This window comes from Acomys minous (genome assembly GCF_964271855.1).
Source record: "Acomys minous genome assembly, chromosome: 7".
Lineage (NCBI taxonomy): Eukaryota > Metazoa > Chordata > Mammalia > Rodentia > Muridae > Acomys > Acomys minous.
The window spans coordinates 89,366,170-89,389,183 of NC_140488.1; the positions used below are offsets into that span (position 1 = coordinate 89,366,170).

At 29.7% G+C, this 23,014-nt stretch overlaps 1 protein-coding gene across 10 annotated transcripts in view; it reads right to left on the reverse strand.

Moving 5' to 3' along the window:
* Positions 1-23,014, reverse strand: part of DMD (dystrophin) — a gene marked incomplete at its 3' end in the record, with an annotated part of 2,106,393 nt that overhangs the window by 1,300,026 nt on the left and 783,353 nt on the right. For 9 of the 10 annotated variants that reach the window (XM_084788839.1, XM_084788837.1, XM_084788840.1 and 6 more), the window contains 4 exons: positions 16,905-17,146; positions 11,716-11,896; positions 4,663-4,808; positions 2,669-2,881 (listed from right to left, as the gene is read on the reverse strand). In XM_084788839.1, coding sequence (XP_084644965.1) covers positions 2,669-2,881; positions 4,663-4,808; positions 11,716-11,896; positions 16,905-17,146 — 782 coding nt within the window. The remainder of the gene's footprint in view (positions 1-2,668; positions 2,882-4,662; positions 4,809-11,715; positions 11,897-16,904; positions 17,147-23,014) is intronic. The other variant, XM_084788829.1, reaches the window with a different exon arrangement.

Below are 23,014 nucleotides of genomic sequence, written 5' to 3' on the forward strand. Positions count from 1 at the left end.
AAATATATGCTTCACAGGAAGTTTCATTTTAAATATGATTAAAATATGGTTAACATCTACAGTCTTAACAGCATTTGCCTAAATCTAAGGATCTCAACATTATCATCTTACTGTTATCTTTCAAGGCTAATTTTTCCTTTCCATTTCTGCATTGTACTCATTCAAGTCATACCATAGACTCCTTGATAAATGAACTATCCCTGCATTGGGTTCTCTTACTCTACTCACATCCTTTCTTTAAATTTATGTCAGTGATCTTCCCTTTTCATGATGGTGTTTGGAAGATGGAAATATAACTGTATTTTCACTTTTTAAAATACTGGTAATAGATTTTTGCAACTGTTACTTTGTTGTTGCTGCTGTGTTTAATTCCATTTCTTAAGTGAAATGGTTCATGCAAAAGTAAAGTACCACAGTTCTGAACCAAATATTTCTTCTCAAACATACATATTATGGTTCAAATATTGGATATATTTCAATGAACTGAATATTTGTTCCATTTTGCAAAGATCTCAATTTTGCTTTTTAAATACTAAGTTCTACTAGGTCAATGTGTAGATGAGATCACCTTTATAATTATAAGTGTTTCATTAACTCTTTCCTTTTTAATGGAGTTCTTCCTTACTGAGTAATATGTCATAACATAGTTAATATACCCACAACTATACCCAATCAAAAATATCCAACATGACAAGGGGACATTGTATATATAAAAAGTTAAAATATGAACAATATACTTTATCATCTGGCAGATCATAATGTATATAATTCTAGGGGCTTTGCTTATTAAGAGGAAGGCAAGGAAAGGCAGAAGATGGTACAATGAAAGGAAGCAGAACAGACAAAAAGAAACTGATTCAGAGCCAGACATAGGTAACATGTTTTTTAAAAGATGCTATAAGGATAGAAGATGAGTTCATGAATAAAAGGTTGCCTGTTGCTTCAAGAAGCTAAAATTAACAAACATAATTTTGCCTGACGCCTCCAAATGAGGGTAGGCTGCACTCATAGCTAGCCTCATCTATACACGTAGGTCAGTGATTGGACACTCTGACTAGTGTGTTAGCTGGAGAATACAGGAATGAAGTAGCAGGACCAGTATTTAACTAAGGACATTGTTCTAATGGGTTTGAAAGAAGTCCTGATACTTGTGAATTTTCTTTTCTAATATGATTATATTTTGCAATTGGCCAACTATGAGATACAAAACTTATAAGATTAACTACTTTAGAATATCATACTCAAGTGTAATTGTGGAAATCCTACATTAGGTCCAGGTTTTTATCAGTATGTTATAATTACTGAAAATGCTTTGTTGTTGTTTTGTTACTTCCATTTGTTTTTATTTTAATTTTATTTATTTCTGTCTGTTATTTTAAATTTAATTTTATTGTTCCTTAAAAATTTTGTACAGGTATACATTATACATTACATATATTTTTCCTCTAAATTCCCCACTCTCCCTTTTAATTTATTTTTTTATTATAATTTTATTCCTTCTCAAGTCTCTAATGGGGTTGAAGACCAGATGGTTTAGTTTGACAATTAAGCTCAGTTGTTTAGAGGCTAAGATGTCTTTAGGTCTAGATAGATGTTTTAAGTAGATAATGACAAGATATGATAGATAATAATTTATATTCAGAATTTTAGATGCACCTAGATAGGAAAGAAGTTTTGTTCAATGCTGCCAAATACAAATAGCCAAAATACTAAGAATGTAACATTTACATAATTCCTGATTGTTTCATGGTTCTCCTTCCTGGAGGTGGTTTACTGTATAAATGTGTAATACTATAAATGTATATGTAAAAATAAAAGTATTTAATAAAAATAAATAAAATAACGTTTTACTGTCACAAAGATAGTGCCAGTTATTTATGTGTTGTCTACTAACATGCCAGTTATATGAGTAGAGAGGTCTAGTTGTGACATATTCCATACACATCCCACATCATAAAAGAGAATGATCAAACCTTTTAATAAAAAAATTGACAACTCCTCATCTAAAACAACTTTTGTAACTTTATTATAATTTTTGAAAGCTTTTGGAACAATATAGATATCTGGACTTCAGGGTTTATTTCAGTTTAGGTGAGCAGGGCTCCAAGCTTTCTACATACATTGATTGTGCAAGAACTAAAATTCACCACAAAAATTCTACATTCAATTACCCTTAATGTACATTACCTTTTTATCAAGTGGAGAAGCCAGTGAGAGAGAGTCAGACTTGTCACATCAGTGCCCCCTATTTCATCACTGGCAGTTGGCAATAAGACCTAGCAGGCACACAGAGGAAGGGGAGGCAGGCTATCCTGATGAGACCTAATAGGCTGTGGTCAGAGTTGGAGTAGGAGGGCTCCCCCCCTCCCCAATTAGAGGTCTAGGGGAGGGTGGGACTGGAAGATAAGAGCAAGGTGACACTGAAATGTTGAAATATAATTGGTGATAGCAAAAAAAATCAATTCAATTATGTAGTAAATTCAAGAAGAATAAATTATTACTCTTTTCTTTGGGAAAATAGTCAAGTTATATTCATTTGTGAAAGATTTGTCTTTTGATATCACCAATGTCTTAATGCTTTTGGAGGTCTCTGGAGTCAAATACCTATTTCTCATCACATTTCACATTGCCTTACTATGCGTAAAATAAGAGAAAAACCTTGGCTTACCTGAATTTTTCGAAGTTTATTCATATGTTCCTCTATCTTTTGGCAATGTTCCATCAGCTGGGTAGAGATTTTTTTCCAGCGCCCCTCAACCTCTTCAAATTCTGACAGATATTTCTGGCTTATTTCTGAAGGTGCTTTCTTGGCCATATCCTTGACAGTAGTGCTCAGATAGTTGAAGCCATTTTGTTGCTCTTTTAAAGAACTCTGCAAAGCCTCAAAGTTAAAAATAGAAGTACATTTATACTAACTGATGCATAATTGGTGAGTTTAAGTCACATCAAGAAGAAAGTAAATGAAAGTTTATGGAATTTAGAGATATAAAAAAAGTAGAATGCCTGATAAAACAATTCACTTACATTCTTGTAATCAATGTCTAATATGTAACAAGGCATATTTTATTTAACAATAAAATTGGAAGACCTCATTTTAGTGAATGTTTATATATAAATAATTATGTTTTATTATATACGTAATGCATTTTAACTTACTTACAATGAAATAACAGTAAGCCAAATGACTAAAGTTAGTACTAAATTACATTTATATGTGTGATAAAACTTGAAAGTGGTATCAGGATAGCTGAGTTCTGAATGAAAATATATGTAATAGTATGAAGTATTGAAGAGATTTCCTCAAAAGATTAAATTTCCATCAATAAATTAGTATATTAATTTTGACTTACACCTATTATGTACTAGGTATGTGCATATCTTATTCTGTATTTATCCTTTACAATTGCATTTGTAAATTTATCATATTTTATTATCTCCTTTGTGACTTTCTTATGAAGAATCTTTGTCAGTTATAGAATAATTATTTTGTTTGTGTCACTTCTCTTTTCTTTGGGGTTTTGATTTGTCTGTTCTTGTATCTTACTAAGTTCTATACCTCTCTTCCAGGTATTTAAAAATATTTTACATTTCTAATTTTTAAAAAAGTCTCATTGCACATATTAATATTTATTTTCACATAAGAATCATAATATTCCTTACATATTCACAATGATACTTACATCTGCTCATCTGTTACATGTTTTCATTTGTACTGTTCGTTCTCTACTCTGTAATTGCTTCATTTTATAGGCTGATTTTTCTGAAGTATATTATTTATTTTGGATCACATTTTTTTCAAGTAAACATGAGAATCATTACATAAAATATACAGGAAGAGGAAACCTGCTACACCTTTTTTCTATATTATAATAGATGACATAACCTACCACGGGGGATTTTATATTGGAAAATGTTTAAATAAAAATTGCTTTAAATTACTTTTAAAAAGAACAAATACACAGCCATTTAAAAGGGATTTTAAATATCAAAAATGTAATAATACTGTTTATTAATTTAATTCTTTAAATATAATCATAATATCTCAATTTCTAAATATGGTTAATATATGTTCCAATTTGAAAAGAAAGAGTATACAACATGAAATTCTTAGAATCAACAAAAGAAATTAGTCCTCACATTCTCATATCACATTAATTTCTCATATTAGTATTCACATTCCTGATTTAAAGCTATTAAAATAGCTATTTGATATCAAATTTTCCCATAATATTACAGCTGATTTATATTTATATTCTAACCAATTATATAAATTCATTGATTTTTATCTATGCTTAAGGATATCAGGACTTATTAATAATATAAATATGATAGAATTATGTGATTTCAATTTAATAATCATATATGATCCCTTAAAATTTACACTAAAATTAAAAGGAAATTATAGTTTTAGTGCACAATTATTCTAAATGTAGTACATTTATTTTAAACAGAAGTCATATATGTGCATACATTTATAAAATAATATATAGAGAGAAATAAAAAGTTACATTTTATTCTTAAATTTTCCTGTTCATTTTTTTACCTCCAGAACTTTGATTCCTACCTTTATTATCCTTGTTTGTATTTAATATTATATGAATGCAGTTTCTTGACTAATATGACATGCTCTTTGTTACTTAAGATATTCAAATGTCCACATACCTGTAATTTCCCAAGTCTTTGCTCCATTATTTCATATTCAGTGACATTCACATGAGGTATAGAGAGTTTGTTTTCTGATTGCTGGATCCATATCCGGATGGTACTCATTGTCTCTTGATAGCGCATGGGTGGTAAAGTGTCAAAAACTTTATTTAGGGGGACAGAGAAAGAGAATAATAATGAAATCAATTTCTACACTGTCATATTTTTCTAATTTGTCATTAAATAAAATTATATTATCTTAAGTAGTAACCAGTGTGTGTTCTTGAAATATAATGGAATCTAATTGATATGATAAAGCTGCCTTCTTACCTAAGACATATCTGGCATGTTAAAAACGTTTATGAGATATGATGAATTTTCAAATCAGCATGCCAAACTTTGAGTTAATACGTTCATTTGTAAGGTTAGGAAATAGAGAGAGTTAGGGGCTGAGTATTTTTACTAGTATTATACAGATTCTATTTGGAGAAAGAAATATATTGAACATTCAGAACAAACTTCCTTGTTAGTCTCAGATGAAAACAATATGAATACCTGATATCTTTAATATTTTAAAAGAAATATCATCATTGATTTTAATAAATTACATAATTTCTATATGATTAATATGTATCATGGATTCCAATAAAAATCTCACATGTATAAACAAGTATTTATAATTAATGGAACTCAGATTGTAAAATATAGCACACTATTTTTTCTACTATTCATCAGATCGAGTATTTTAAATAAAGCCATCTAGTTTCAAAAATAAAACCACTACTGAAAGGCATCTATTACTTTTTAAATTAAAATTAAAAAATATTTTCCATATTCTTTTATATTCTTATACATATATACAATAAACTACCTACATCTTAAACATCTAGGAACATCTTAACACCTAAACAACTAAGCTTAATTGTAAAACTAAACTACCTGGTTTTCAACCTGATCAGCGACTTGAAAAGAAATAAAATTAAGTATCCGAGTCATTTGGGAAAGCCTCTATTACTTTTTCAGTGTCTCTATATTTACACATCTGTTGGAAAGCATTTGTATATGTGATCCATAAGCATATCCTGATTATTTATTGAGAAATCAGCTAAGAATGAGAAATCACAAAATTATAAGATGGACATGGTGACAAATGTCTGTAATACTTGAAATTAAGAAGTGGATAGATGAGAATCAAGAGTGCTAGGCTATTCTCATCTACACTACAAAATTTGAAGGAGCCTGGGCTACATGAGATACTATGTCAATTTTAATGATATAATATATTTTAAGGATAATAAAATATATACTAAAGTGGAATAAAATATACATTGAAAGAACTAAGTGGGTAGATTTCATATCAAATTAAGTGTTACTATAAAAGTAAAATGTGATGATAAGTGAGAATTAAGCATAAAAATTAAATATAAAAATGATATATGAGAGGAAAATATAAAATGGTAATAAATGATAGAATAATCTAATGCAAATTTGTACCAGAAAATAGAAAAGAATCAATATTCCAATCACAAGGATTGTTTTCTTCATATAAAAAATCATAAAGATGAGATATAAAGATAGTTCCGTTCCTTAAGTGTGAAGATGGAAATTTGGATCTCTAAAACCATGTAAACACTGGGTGCATATGGTAGCTGTCATGGAAGGCAGCAAGAGGGATTCCTGGAAGTAGCCTGGAAGAAGTGAGTAGCCATTGCTTTTGGCCGAGGAACACTGACAAGTGGAGGAATAATGAAGACAGATGACTGACATTGAACTCAGGCACACACCCAAACATGCACACCATGCATATACATAAGAAAAGAGGGAAAATCATGAGGCAAAATTAAATTTATTTCATTATGTGACTATTATTTTATTTCACAATATGTGTAACTTCCATGTATACATTCCCTGTATAATACATGAAAAAATTAATAACTACTTGAAACTGCTATTTAATGGGATATTCCAAGGACTGTGATGATTTTAAAGTATGATTTTTAATAATTCATACTGAAATGCTGTAAAAGGAAAATGTCATTCTACATATGTACACTTAAGTGTCAATTCCCAAATTTATTTTGAGATTTCACTCTCTCTGAGTACATTCAGTTTTTATTCTTTAAAATTTTATTTGGTGTTTTAAACCTCCATATTTTTGTAGTATTTTAATTTTGGTATTTTAAATCTATTTTATCCACATCTCTGTCTCTGTCTCTGTTTGTCTGTCTGTCTGTCTGTCTGTCTGTCTGTCTGTCTGTCTGTCTGTCTCTCTCTCTCTCTCTCTCTCTCTCTCTCTCTCTGTGTGTGTGTGTGTGTGTGTGTGTGTGTGTGTGAGAGAGAGAGAGAGAGAGAGAGAGAGAGAGAGAGAGAGAGAGAGAGAGAGAGAGAGAGAGAGAGAATATCTACCAGAATAGGTCATCAGATCCTTGTTTGTTGCAGTTACATGCAGTTGTGTGCTGCCCATCATGGGTGCTGGAAACTGAAATCAGGTCCTCTGCAGGAGCATTATGTGCTCCTGGCCACTAAACCTGTGGTCTTAACCACTAAGCTCCAGGCTCAGACTTAGTGTTATATTTAATATAAACAATATTTTTTTCAATTCACTAGATACATTAATTTGGATATGTGCAGACTTAGTGTTTATTTCATATAAGCAATGTTTGTTTTGCAATTGACCAGATACATTAATTTGGATATTCATAAAGTCAGAGAAGTCTTGGGAAGTGTGATGGTGCATGGGGGCCTTTATTATAATGTGTAAAAGGTCTGAGATGGAGTAATAGTAGTGGATGTATCATAGATGTCATACAGATTAATTTAATTCAACATGAATAGTTACATTTTAAAAAGAAGTTTATAGTTTCCCCATGGTTGTTGTTGGGAAAAGATATGTATATATGTCTGAAGATTGCCAGAGGTTTTATTAATCATTCACATTGCATCCAGATGATGCACATATATCAGGACAGAGAATTAAGTATAAAGAGAATCAGTAAAGGTGGTTTTATTAGTAAGAGTCTGGTAAAATTTTATTGCATTTAACAGATTTTTTTCTTCTTGTCTTTATATAGACTATTTAGCATGGCAATTAAGAAACTGTGTTCTTCATTTCAAGAAACAAAGATGTGGACTCAGCTCTCAATCAACTGTCCATTTACTACTTTCAGTAAATCAATTAAGCTTTTAGGAATGTATACATCATTTATAGAAATGTGGATGATAATATGCTTCATAGAAATAAATGATGCATTTTATTTATGATTTCTTATTTTGACAACTATTTTACAAATGCTCAGAACTCCAGGAAGCAATAAGTTAAAATTGATGTTTAAATTTTAATTGCTGAACCCAGCTCTGAAGTAATAATCACTGAAGAAGAATATCTTTTGGAATAAGGATTAAAAACACCATAAGAGGACTATATTTAAAGTGGTAGAGACAGAGAAAAGGAAAGAAGGAAAGTGAAGGTAGGAAAAATAATTTCATATAATGTAGTAAATGAATGAAGATTAGAATAATCAAAACCTAGCCAAAAGACGTTATGCTATTTATAGGTCTGGAATAAAAGAAAGCAAATATCCTTCCATCAGTTGGAATTATAGGATAATAACTGGAAGATTATTATTCATATAAGTGTTCTATAACTGTGAGTTAGTTCTTTTAAAGAACACTGCATATCAATTAACTTTACTCAGCTGTTACTAATATGTACATTTTATAATTGAGATATAAATAGACTGTATATACAGAACTATTATAAAAATTAGTAAAATATGCAGGATATATTGAAGATAAAATTGACTAATTGACATTAGTTTCACTGTGTAGGAATATTAAATTTTACCTGTTTCTCATTATGCAGGCTTTGTTCCAGTTTGATAATTGCATGTCAAATATGTATGTTGAATTATTAAGTTATCACAATATACCACAGAAATATGTATACTTAAAAATAAAATTAATGTCAAAGCAAAAATCAGAAAAATTGTATAGGTTTCTTCTAAATGGTGATAGATATGTGAATTATACTGATTGATTATACATTATGTACAAGGTTGAAATACTAACCTGTATACTATATATACTTACAATGGTTATAATCAGTTAGAAATAAGGATTATATTTAGAAGCAAAAATTTAGTGCATTTGATAAATGATAAGTATACATTTTCATATTTACTACATTATGGCACAACCCAAACTAATAAGTTAAAGTGAAAATGGTATATTATAACTATTTACTTATATTTTAAAGCAGCACATATTGCCTAAAGCTAAGTTAGCATCTTAACATTCAAAATTTTAGACACACAAAGATAGGAAAGATATTTTCTTCAAGGCTGCCAAATACAAATAGCCAAAATCCTAAGAATGTAACATTTATATGGTTCCTGGTTGTTTCATGTTTCTTCTTGCTGTAGGTAGTTTATTGTATATATGTGTAATAATGTAAATGTATATGTAAAAATATTTAACAAAAAAGAAAAATGTTAAGCCACATAAATCTTCTAATTTGGAGCTAAAAGAATTAATTACAGTTCCTCCTTATTTAGAACCCTGATTCAGTTTCATAACATGGGTGTTAGTTACAAGCCAAAACTCTTGAATATGTGGCCATAGAGAGTATTTTCATAGTTATAATAAAAATTAATCTGTTCTCTCTGGAAGAGTGAATTGTCATTCCCTATCATGTTAGTGATTCCATTTGTACAACTTAACTTCTTCAATGACTCCATGTAATCATTAATCCTATCCTTGTCATGAGTCTAGTTCAATGGGATCTCACTTGGAATGGATATTATTTCGACTTTCCTTCCCTTTTCTCTGAACTCATATTCCATATATTATTTTTAATATCAGCAGGAATCTTGTTTTTAAGAAATATGAATATGATTACCTAATTAACTTAAGGGAAATTCTACTAGGCATTTCAAGTACATTAAATCAATATTTTACCACGTACTTATAAGCTCAGGAATCTTATATTAAACTTGTGCTAGTTTCCAGTCATTCCGTATTCCTTTATATCTCCTAGACAAGCCCGATCTCTCCTTTAACTTTGGGCACATTTATTAGTTTCTGTTCCTTTTAAAATCCTTTCCTTAATTTAGTGCATAGAGAGCACTTGGTTTTCTTATTGGTTATGTTCAAAGGACATCTCCCAGGATTGTATCTCCTAACTCACAAATTATTGCAGCCTTTGATAGTATGATTCAGATGTTTTTGTTTCAACAATATATTCCTCATAGTATCATGGGGACATAAACACCTTTCTTCATTTTTTCTTTTAGACACTTATTGTTAAACACCTTTGTGATACACACCATTATTTTATAACTATTATTTAGTAAATGAATCAGTAATCAATGACTCATTTGTAATAATCTGTAATTGTATCATTATAACGGGGATAGTAAACAACTAGACACTGAAATTACCAAAATTGCTGCAATGTGATTTAATTTTTTATACTTTTCTTTTACAGTATATTTCACATTTGATTCAGTTGCTAAGCAGTGCAAGTTTTCAAAAACACTAGGAAAATTATTAGAAACATTCTTATACATATATTAGAATGGAAAATGTGTTTTTCTCTGCCTCTTTCAGCCCTTTTTCACTCCTTTTGACACTTGCCCACCCAGTATCTACAAAGGATGCCAAGTGGCCACACTAGGCTAGGACCCATTTATGGAAAGACAAGTTGGAAAAGTTTTATAATAATTTTCATGTGTACAGCAATGATTATACATTACATACACCATGATTATATTAATTAAGAAGTAAATAAAATAAATATTAAATATTTACATTCTTGTAATATAATAAATTCTCAGCTTTCAATATGGCGATTCCAGATGCCTTTAAACTGAAGATTGAATCTAATTGGCATATGAAAATTAAAACCAATTTTCAATGAAGAATTTCAAATATATAATATTTGTTCAGATTATTTAATTTTAAAGGAAATTCATGCATTTTGTGACAAAGTAAAACACAATAAAGCTAAGATCAATGAAAAGGCAGGGCATTAAAAATATCTTTTTTTACTCAGGAGTTTGCAAGCTCAGTAGCATTTATGTTACAATCCACTAGAGGGAGCCAATATCATTCTAAAGTCTGACTGATTCCCTAAGAGAAAAATAATCACCTTTGCAAAAACTAGTTTTAAAAGTAGAAGAAAAAGAAATCTTTTACGGAAATTAATTTCATTTAAGCAAAAAAAGATTTATGACTGCTAGCAAGGCTTCATTCATATCCAAATACTCTAGAAATATTTTAAATGACAAATTTTAATATTTACAAAGTAGTAAGAAACTGTATTTCCAACTTACTAAAATTTCACTTAAAACAAGCAAATATACCAGTCTTAAACATCCAGCATACTCCTTTCTGCCTGCATAGGAACCATGCATTCATTTATGTACTGAATCAAAACCTCATATACTAGTATCTGAAGCTATGCATAAACTTACCTCTCCAAGAAATTTTTTTAAAGATTAATGAACAGACCTTTCAAGGAATTGTAATATACTAAGAACTTGCAGAAATAATTTACTAAGAGACATCTTGAAAAATTGTTAGTCACATGATACAAATTGGTACAATTTTCTACTTTTATCTCCCATTTATTAACAAAAATATTAAAAGGATTTATATAATTACTAAGTTCTAAAAGTAAAATATAGCCCAAAGATAATTTGTCCTTTCCCACACTTCCATTCCAACAGGAATGTAGTTCACATAAGACTGGACAAATATCTTCAACTACACAAAAGGAAATCATGTGAAAGTCTATTGAACTGCTGTTTTATTTTCAACAATGTTTGAAAATCCTGATTCTTGAATTTGTAACCCACTAGGGAGAAGTTATATATGTACAAAACCTTATTTATTTGTTTTTATCCAAAGACATCAGAATATTACAGGAAGAAAAAAAGATACACTTTCTTGTTGTACAACATCAATATTTTGTCATTTGTTAATGATAGGATTCCACCAATAGTAGTTAATCCGTTAATATTTTTGCACTTAATATTTTACCCAATTTAAAAAAAAAGTGTTTTTACTTACTTGTCTGTAGCTCCTTCTCTCTGGCTTGCATTCCAGCAAAGACGTGGTTAAAATGATTAGTAAAGGCCACAAAGTCTGCATCCAGAAACATTGGACCCTGTCCCTTTTCCTTCAGGGATATGCTTTGAATTTTTAATCGCTCAATTTGAGGCCGAAGAGCTGACAGCCTGTTGACTTCATCCTGCACCATAATTCAGAGTATGGCAAATGTGTAAATTTTTTTAGTTTGCATGAAGTATAATTTGACAGAGAAAGTTGTTCCAGCCAGTGATGTGAAAACAGGTTAATGTCCTTAAAATTATTTGTTAAGAAATACCCTTAATGAGGGTACCCTAATTACAAGTCATCAGCTTAGGAACAGCACAACTTTTTGCTCTTTTTGGATCATCATATATGATGTAATTTAATTTCAGAATATTATCATTTAGACCATTAAAGCATACAAACTTGCATGTTTGTAATGCATTTTAACTGAACACCAATTCTTAACATAAAACAAATAAAGATGTTTGTCTTTAATTTTTTCCCAAAACTATCTTTAATTTCTAAGATCATTCTGTGAATAGCATTTTCATTCAAGTCAATTTGTGTAAAATATAAACTTCATATACTTAATATATTATATGAATTTACAAATCTGTATATATTATAGATTATCTGTGCCTGTACAATATTTAATGGATATATGTACAAATATATATACATACACATATGTAATTTTCTATATTTTATCTGGTCTCATTTTTTTCTCTAGGGTGTGCTCTGGATTTACCATTCTCCTGCCATAAACATTCATAGCATAGTACTAACTTTTATTCTCAATTTTACTCTGCTTTGAATGACAAAAATCATGTGAACAATATTTGATGCTTACAAAAGTACACTCTAGCTCCACATGGTACTAAGAAACTGAAATGTAGGTAGTGTAAATTAAGGTGTATTAATGAGATGAAAATGAACACTAAATTTTGAGGAGAAAAAATAAGATATTCAGAATATAAACTATCATTTAAATGTATTGATTAAGCTTTGCATAATACTTTTGACTAATATTACTGAATAAAATAGACTAACAAAATCCCTTTGCCAGTTTCTTTTTATATTTTGCGTTGATTTTTATTGTTTGACAACTTCATACAAGTTCTTTTTTTTTTTTTAATTTTTTATTGTTTGATTATATTTTACATATATATTTATATTATTACACATACATAAGATAAACTATATACAACAAGAAGAACCTTGAAACAATCAGGAATTATATAAATGTTATATTCATAGTGTTTTAGGTACTTGTATTTTGCAACCTTGAAAAAAAAACCATCTTTCCTATCTTGGTGAATCTAAAATTCTGAACGAAGTCAATATCTATCAACTTCTAACATCTATACAAGTTCTTAATAAATTTAGCAGGTTTAACCTACTATTCTTATCTTTCATACCTCTACTTCTTAGATTGCTGGAACCTTACTTTTTAACAAGAACCCCGCCTCCTAGATCATGCTTTATTTTTTATATTGCCCATTGAACTAAAGTTGAATTTCCTGCCAGAGTGAGGGTGGAAGATTATTTACTGGAGTAATTAAATTAACTGTGGCTACACCTTTGAGTAAAACGGCACCTCATCCAAGAACAAATCTTAACTTCCAATGGTCCCTCAGCGAAGGGTTGGGCAACAATGATTCACTCTTTTTTAAAATTATACATGACAACTGAATTTGGAATGTGCATTGCATTTTTCAGCCTTATTGCTTATGTATAAGTATTTTATCCTCATTTTCAAATGAGGTTACAAGTAGGTTATATTATTTCACATATACATTATTTGTAAAATAACAAATACTCTTATATTCTCCTTTTTAGTACATTATTACCATGGTTGCTTACTTATAATTCATATCTATATCTCAAAGTATTTAGGTTTATTTAGTAGTTAATATGCAAAAATTATGATAATTAAAATTAAAAATGGAATCATGAGCTAATTAGATGGAGAGGAAATTTAAAAAATTATAGCAATTAGGAACTAAAATTAAATCTGAGCTTAGTGGAAATCACACTAAAATGGCAAATAAACTGTTGATTTTTGAAGCATGTGGGCTTACTTTATGAGTATTAGTTGAAGTAAGTTTTCTTACAAATTCTTTCATAAGAGTAAAAATAGAAATAATGTTATTTTCTTTTGATTTCAGAAGATATAATAAATTGTTGCTGATAACCAAATTGCTTTAGAATTTGAAGATTGAAGACATAATGTTCATTTTGAAATAAACTAATTTTGAAATGTTAATATTTAGCCATTGTTTATAGAAAGGAACTTGGTGTTTTATGCCCCAGAATAAGACATCATCTGTGCATGTGTATCCCCCTTTCTAATTATGAACATTTAAATAATCTAACACTTAATATAAGCTTTTTCTCCTTCAGAAAATGTAAAACGATTTTTTACAAATCTGAGACTGTTTTCTTACCTCCGATATATTGTAGAATGAGCTAAATTTGCATTGTAATATTTTAAAATCTCCAAAAAATAAAAAATAAACTGAATTAAAAATTCATTATCAAACACCAATACCAGTTCTATAATATAATTTCAGTTCATCAGTGAGTGACATTATTCTTATAGTACTAAATATTTTACTTATACAAATTAATAATATCATTAAGAAAACAAACATACATACAAAAAGAAAAAGAACTGAGTGAAATGAATGAGATAGTGTTGACAAGATAGAGAACTTCATTAGTGAGTATATTAAAGAGATATTTTCATTTTAAATAATTGTATAATAATAAAATATCTAATACATCTATTTGTGATTTCTTTTGTGACTTATGTTAAAACTATGATTGGGATATTTCTCTCATGTCACTGTTTTTCTTTGTTCAATATGTTTTCCATTGCACATGTTTCATATCCTACTCAGCCACCTTGCTATGCTCAGTACTCATATCACTGCCCTTTTTCTGCTTGTGTGCTTTCTATGTCTCCATCTTTCTCTAGTTTCTTAACATTTTATTATTTTATATAACATCAACTCATCTGAAATACCCAATATAAATGTCCTTTCATTTAGAAAGCTGAATGTTTCTGTTTATTGTGTTTTCCTTTTAGATGTTATCCAACATTGTATAAAACATTTATTCCCATAGTAGTTTTACATTAATCTAGTTAATCATTTGCCTAGTATCTAGCTCCTCTACTCTGGATGAATATGATGAACCAGGGTCAAACACAGTTCCAGTCTATCTTTCCTAGAACTTATTACTTTGTACTTATTTGTAGTCAATCAAAATATATATGCTGAGACCTTAACACTATATTTAGAAAAGGGGATTTGGGGAGACAATAAACATTACAGGCAACTAAGTTATCAATGTAAAGTTCCAATCTCATAGGGTTAGTTACTTTACAAAATGAATGGAATGTTTCTCTCACTCTTCCATTCTATCCATCCATGGTCATGAATTGGGAAATGTCATGAGCATACCTAGTGAATAGGCAGCAGCCATTTAAAAAGCACTTACCTGGGATCATCAATCCTGACAAAAGTTAATCTTGCAATTTAGAGCCACGAGAACAGTACAAAAAAATTCATATTGATGAAATGATACAGTCTGTGCTAGTTGTTTTGTCAGCATACTACCTCATGTACTATCATTCTTGATCACTTTATAAATAATTTTATATAATTTCCTATATATTTCATAGGAGTCTGTTTCTATATCTGCATTTCAAGAGGAGCATTTAGGTGACTCTTTGGTTGTTTGATAACGGAACTCACGGAGCTTTTCTTGAATGAAAAAAGTTATCCTGCTTTTACCTTTCCCAGTGACTGGACTCTCACACTTGTCTTCACTGTAATTTTATGAACTGTATCTTGAATAAATGGAAAACAGGCTGTGGAATATATTATCTAATTTGATACATATCTAAACATAGAAAACCTACAGTTTGTGTGTTTTCCCACTAACACAAAGGTCTTTTTGTAGAAAATTCTTTGTGTAGGGACATATTTTGAGTTTAATTCCTAGTAAGTTTACAGAAATTTGAGAAAAATATCAAATCCTTTTTTTGTTTTTTTCAGGATATCTTTAAATTTCCCAATAACATTGTTTTTTCCTGATCAGCACTGTCAGCTGTCCATCTCCAGTCAGCCTTCATTTAAGTCATTCTTGTTCAAAGCATGAAAATTAATCTCACTTCAGACTAAATATACACATCTCAGACTGTCATTAAAGGGTTGTCTATAAAATTCTTGAATTTGGACTCTAATTGAGTTCTTGTTTCCCATGAATAGTATGAACTTATACTAAGTATTGGAAAAGGTCAAGTTCTTTTCATTATTATTAGTTCATAATTTTTATGAGTTGAAGATAAGCTGTTTTATTTTCTTACTTGGACCCTTTATTGGTAATTCTTCCTTGCTTGATCACTCACTTCTCATGACCCTGGAGAATTTGCAAATCACACCTCCTTATTCTTTGCCTCTTAATTAAGTCTAGACAGTGGGGAGCCCTGTCCAGATTCTTCAGGCATGGCAGATGATAATATTGCTTGTTTATTTTTCTCACTCCATTTGCATGCAGGTGCCTTGGGCTCACTCTTAAGGCCACCTTTACTATAGGACTCTGACTCTCTTCTGTATTTTCACAATTTGTACACTGATTCTTTCTGGCTTTGAAGACATAATAGCTTAGTTTGACTTGTCCTTTCTTCATCTATAAAGCAAGGTCATTAGTAAAATTTCTGTTTGCAAAGAAATGTTACTCAAAATGTCCAGTCTTATATGTGCTATTAATTTTATAGGTTTTTTTTATCCCATTATACATCATAAGACTTTATTGCTCAGCTCTTTCTAGATTTTTTTGCCTAGAATTTTTCATTATGAAAGTAGGGTTTATATCTGAAAAGAGTTCCATAACACTGCCTATTCTTATACATCTCACCATTCCGCAAACTGACAAAATCAATTAACCGTGGGGAAATTATGTAAACTAATCCCAGAATTACAGTATCACTATAGAACTTATTTTGACTTATTTTATTTATTTATATTTTGACCTTTACTGTACTCCATTCAATCATTGGAAGTTGAAATTCTCACTAAAAAGCAGTTTGCTATGGCTCTCTTGCAATTTGCCAAGCACCATTGATCATGCTCCAAATGGAAAGAGGATAATCTTACCTTACAAATTTTTAACTGGCTTTTAATTGCTGTTGCCTCTGATGGGGTGATGGGTTGGGTTTTTAACCAGTTTTCAGCAGTAGTTGTCATCTGCTCCAATTGTTGTAGTTGATTATAAAATGTGATGATGTTGTTTTGATACTCTATCCAGGTAACTCTCTCACTCAGCAATTGGCAGAATTCTGTCCACCGGCTGTTCAGTTGTTCTGAAGCTTGTCTAATACTGTCAGCATTAACACCCTCTAGAAAAACAAAACAAAACATATATCCCATGAGGCCACAGACTAGAAGATATTCTCTAGAAACCAATGTGTTTCTATTATAAAAAGGTTCAACATATAGTAATTTCAAACAAACTCACTTAATAACTGACCAAGATTCAAAGTGATATCTAATTAGAAACTGGAAATCACTAGAATTGACTCTTATCAAAGAACAAAGGGTCATGAAATAAGAAATAAAGAGATATACAGAATAGTATAAAGTATTCACAGAAAGGAAAAACTTACTAATGTTTTAATAAAGATTGCTAATGGATAAATTATATTGTAGATATTTGCAAATAAATATTAAATAAAATGTATATTGTTAAAAATAACATTATGAATCCACATTATAGTTTCATTTCAAAACAGGTCTAGAATTACTTTACATATTGTTTGTATGTTTTTTTAAAAAAGAAAACATATCTAAATTTAATTGTTCCTTTTTATGTTATAATTTCCTCAAAATATCAGATTATTCCCTGATTCATGATGTAAATAAAGAAGTTGGAAAATAATAGTTATTTGAAAAGATTTTCATTTACAGATGTTAACGCTTACCTCCAACTTTCAAATGGAAGCACAACGACACATTCAATTCTCTCTAATAACCACTTTATGTTAGGGAATACATTTATCTTTTCTTAGATGATATCTTAATTATCTGACAATGTGATATATGACCAAATCAGTCCTTGTGCATGCTCCCTTACAGAGCAGGGAGTGTAGCAACATCATAATATGTCACTGGCTAAAATACTCAAGACATTTTAAATTTGGTTCACAAAAATAAGATTTTCATAGACACACCTTATTAAATTGTAGCATGCAAAGATTAAATATACTATTACTTTTTAAATAATTAGTTGTTACTCATAATTATTTTGGAACACAATTAGTTAGATATTTCATGTTCTAGCACTGATGCACAGCAATACCAAAGAACAAAAGCTCACGACTTTCAAATATCTAAGGAACAAATTGATTTAAAAGAAGGTCATGTAAGAGACTAAGGTTTTGTGTATATGTACTTAAATTAGAATAAGAATTTGTATATGTATATATAACATAAAACCTATGGTGGGTCTAACTTCCACAATACTCCATTTTATCCTTTTTCTCTGACAGGCTATAATTTATGATTTGTTAAAATTATGCCATTCTGCCAAGCAAGACAATTCCTTTGAAACTTAGGAATTTCAAAATATAACATCAGAAAAACAGCATTTCTAAATACCACTGGAAAATATCCTTTACCTTTTTGGCCCATACATTTTAAATAGAAATAATTGGAAGGAAATATAAAATGTAATAGATATATGAGGCCCTATACCTGGCCATACAAGAAAGTTTTGGATGGTTTACTATGACTTAATTTTCTTCTAATTCCCTGAATAGTTGATGAGACTGTCAATCACATTGAGACATATAAAGGTACAATGTTATCAATGTGCTATATATGATTATTAGTTTTGTGATTGAGAATTATAGCAACATATATTTGCGTGTTGCCACTGTATATTGTAGTAAGAACAAGCTTACTTGTTATAAAATATCAGAGACAAGAATAAAAATTTTCTTCTTTATTAATTAAAATTTTCTCATTTTCATATACATTTATATTATTACACATATACAATAAACTACCTATAGCAAGAATAACCCTAACAAAATCAAGAATTATATAAATGTTACATTCTTAGTGTTTTGGCTATTTATGTTTGAGAGCCTTGAAGAAAACATCTTTCCTATCTTGGTGCATCTAAAATTTTGAATGTAAATTTACAATGGCATAATTACTCACTTTGTGAAAATGTAACTTAAAGAAATATCTAAATTACTTTAATAAATTAAAAGGTATAATTTTAAAATGCAAAGGAGAAAACTTTAAATTATGTTATGTAACATCTCAGGTATCACAGAAAAATTGTCACCAAATATTGAATATTGATACGTACTTAAAAGAAGGAAGTGCATGATTAGTGAAAAATCTATACAAACTAGGTATTAGGTAGGCAAATGAGCTATGCTAGAATAAGTTAAAGGTACTCTGGTGCACTACACATGGTTCTCTTACATTTTAGTGACTGAGGAGGCAAAGTAGAAAGATTCAAATGGCTCTCTGCTCCCGAGAAAGATCAACATTATAAAAACTCTTAGAAACTGCAAACCACAAATTATTATGGCTGATATGTCTTAATTTGAAGAAATGATAAAGCAAACCACATAGGAGCATTAAAGCTTTTGTGGTATCTACTAAAATCTAAGGGATATATTTTTATGAGTTATCTTGGTCATGGCACAAAACTTTATGCTGTGGAGCAAAGAAGACGAATCTAAATACTTCTCTAAGAGGAATTAAAACAAAGTGAAAAGCAAACATTTTACAAAACTATAACATTGTATTCTACAATATTTAGTTTTATAGTGGGTTTTATAACTGATTATATACAGTTCAATTATAGTAACTACCAAGTAAGGATAAGTGGTGATGTGGAAAGAAATGTAAACACACACACACAATTGAATTTAGATATACTTGTGTTCATACTTGATGTACTTTAATACATAAGTGAATTTGGTTAAGTAATATTATTAGTTATCATATTTCTCATTTATGATAGGAGAATATAAGATAATTTTGCTGAGTTGAGTTTTACATATATGAATATTTCAATAACTTAGAATTCTTAAACAACTAATAAATATAAGTAGTGCTTATATAGGAACTATGGTATAAACATTTAGGAAACAAAGAAACATCAGTTCTTATGCTTACAAAATAAAGAGTTTTTAATGAATTAAATAGTATATTTGTGAAATATGATTGCTAAATGATAAATTAATTTTATATAAAATACTATATATAGAAACATTTTAATGTGTTGTAAAAGTTTTACTAATGACAAGTGATGTGTTAATAAGATTTTGGCTTAGGATATTATATTACACCACCATATATTTATAGTGATTTAAAATTCAATTTAAGGACAATAACATTCAAAATTTAGAATTAAAATTTCTGACAAAGATATTGACCACAGAGAATCACAGCTTTGTAGATAATTTGTATGTAAATATTTTATAAGTGAATATGCTTGCTGTTCAACTTTAGTATAATTTATCCTTCTAAAGTATAAAATCCTCTAGAAAATATGTTGTTACTGGCACTTTCTGTATAGTTCTAAGTGTATAATAAAAATACTCTATGTGTGAACTCACCCAACACCAAATAAATCAATAGTGTGCTTCTCATGATGACAAACATTAAGAGAGCAATAGATAGAGGAGTAAAATAACCTTACAGATATAATCACATAGCAGCTTGTCTTGGGTGGGTTTGAAAATGCTTAGACAGAGGATACTAAACAGTGGTAGAGATGCCATTAAACTTTTCAAATTAATTGACTGTATATTTTTCCCTTTTCTGGTGATGCTAGTAGATACCTTAATACATGTCTGGAAAATAGTGTTTATTTGGCCAGAGAGTATTTGTCTATGAGATTTATTTTTACTGCATTATTTTGTGAGTGTGCAATTGTTTTCCTTTGCTCAACTGAAAAAAATTAAGTTTTATGATAGCCTAGAATTGTAATATTTGCAAAGTTTAAGTATCAATCAGCTGAGCATCTGCTTTTCTAATTTTTTGTTAGCTATTTAAAAAAACAAACACTGACTCACCAGGCATTATGAACAGTACTTATGAAAACCATTTTGGAGCAGCACATTAGATTCTCAGGGATAATGGATCATAATCCATTCACATTTCATATTCTAAACAACCCCTGAAATAGTCTATGAATAAATAGATTGCACCCAGAGGAAATGGATCATTACATGAAGTGCATCCATTAATTTTATTACTTGTGTGCAGTGCATAACACACTGTTAGAATAATTATAATTATGCACCACCTTCCATGCAAGCATTTCAGAATTGACACCTAAAGTGAAGTATTCTTTATCAAGTATATTCATCATTTACTAGGAAGCCTGGGCAAAATAATGGGAAAATGTTTTCAATGTTGGTTTTTTCATTACAAGGATATCTAGAGGCAAACGTAAACTTCCTAATAACTTTCTATTTTGTTGTGCTTTAACTAAGGGTCATTACCAGCATATTTAGCATCCAATAGAGTAATATAACATGCAATATCAATATATCCAGTATTTATGCTAAACACAGTATTTATGCTAAAAACTTTGGAGGCTTCTGAGGCCATGGTGACTTTTTCACCACTACTAAGAAACTTTTGTAAAAAAATTACCTTTTCAAAATATATACTACTTACTTCTTCTAGTAAGTAAACAAATTGTACAAAAGGTTCCAACAAGGTCCATTTATTTTTTTCTGACTCTAATAATAAAATGTAGGAGAAAATATAATTTTATGCATTTTTGTTTCTGCCAGCAATTGCCCTTGAGAACAATAGCTCTTAAAATCTTCTCCGTTCAAACACATAAATATATACACCAGCAAAGAAGCTCTCCTCTTAAAGTGTAAAGTTAATCCATGAAAATGCATTTGTCAATTTACAGGATGCGAATTCCATGTAGAGCATTAGCCTTAGTGTTATGGAGACAAACGAGAAAATGTAAATGAAATTGTCTAGAAGTAAAGAAGGAACAAGAAAAGAGGAAATGTATATTTTTGTAGGAAGCTAGTTTTTCAGGACAGTGAGGTAGATTATTAATCACAAGTGACATGGGAGTTTATCAAGAAGATGAGTCATAAAAATTGCAGTTGCTACAAACTTGCGCATCTGACAATGTGTTCTGTGTACATGCAAATAAGGTCATGTATATGAAAATATTTAAGCTATAAAGCTAAATGTAAAAAGTCTTTGAGACTTGAATAACATATGAGAAAAGAGCCCTTGTCTAAGACCTATCATTCCATTCAGTTTAATTACAGTTCTGGGAATAGTTATTATTAACTATTACCTTAAACACTATAATCTAATATTCACTGCATAAAAATTATGAGATATTCTTTTGTATAATATACAAATAATTACTACTTTTAGTAGTAATTCCCTTAATGTGGTTGTCTTTAGACTTCTAATTAAAACAAGGAAATTAAATTTAGAAACTGAAATAGAAGCACCATTTAATTTAGAAAATACCATTATGCTAATACACCATTATAGCAACTCCTCTGCAAATTTGAGAAGAAATATTTTATAGTTTAAAAATTGTACCTAAATTATCCATGAATGTTTTGACACAACTGTCTTTAATCTTACCTTATATGTTTTTAAGTATTTGGTCTTATTTAAGAATTATCTGGACGAATCTGGCTTTTTTATGTATTAAACACACACACAGAGTCATATGTGTATGATTTAAAAAGCAATCAAGAATGATTTTTAACACTAAATAGATAAAAACTAACTATATAATATTAGAAATAAAAATATGCATGAGATTTTGGTTTAAGATTTTATTAAAATTCTATCATTGTATGGAAACACTGAAATAATTGTTTTGAATAAGTAGTTAAAGAACTTTCCAAAATAATACCTTAAGAATCCAGTGTTGCAGAATATGGCATTTAAAGTTTTTCTTACAATTCTAAAGACAAGTTAACTCCTGACAACACCCATCCAACCTCAAAGAAGATGATGAACATCAAAGAGCCTCCTTATAGACATGGCTTCAAAGGTGGCAAACCAGCCACTGGGCAAAATGTCCTCGTACCTGCCACAAACAGAATCTGCCTAAAAATGGGCAACTTTGATGTGGGCAGAATTGATGCCCACACTTTGCCAAGTCAGGGTAAGTAAGTCCTCAATAGTTCCTACCCTGCAAACAAGTCTGGCAGAGATTAGGTCAGAAAGCTGAAGAT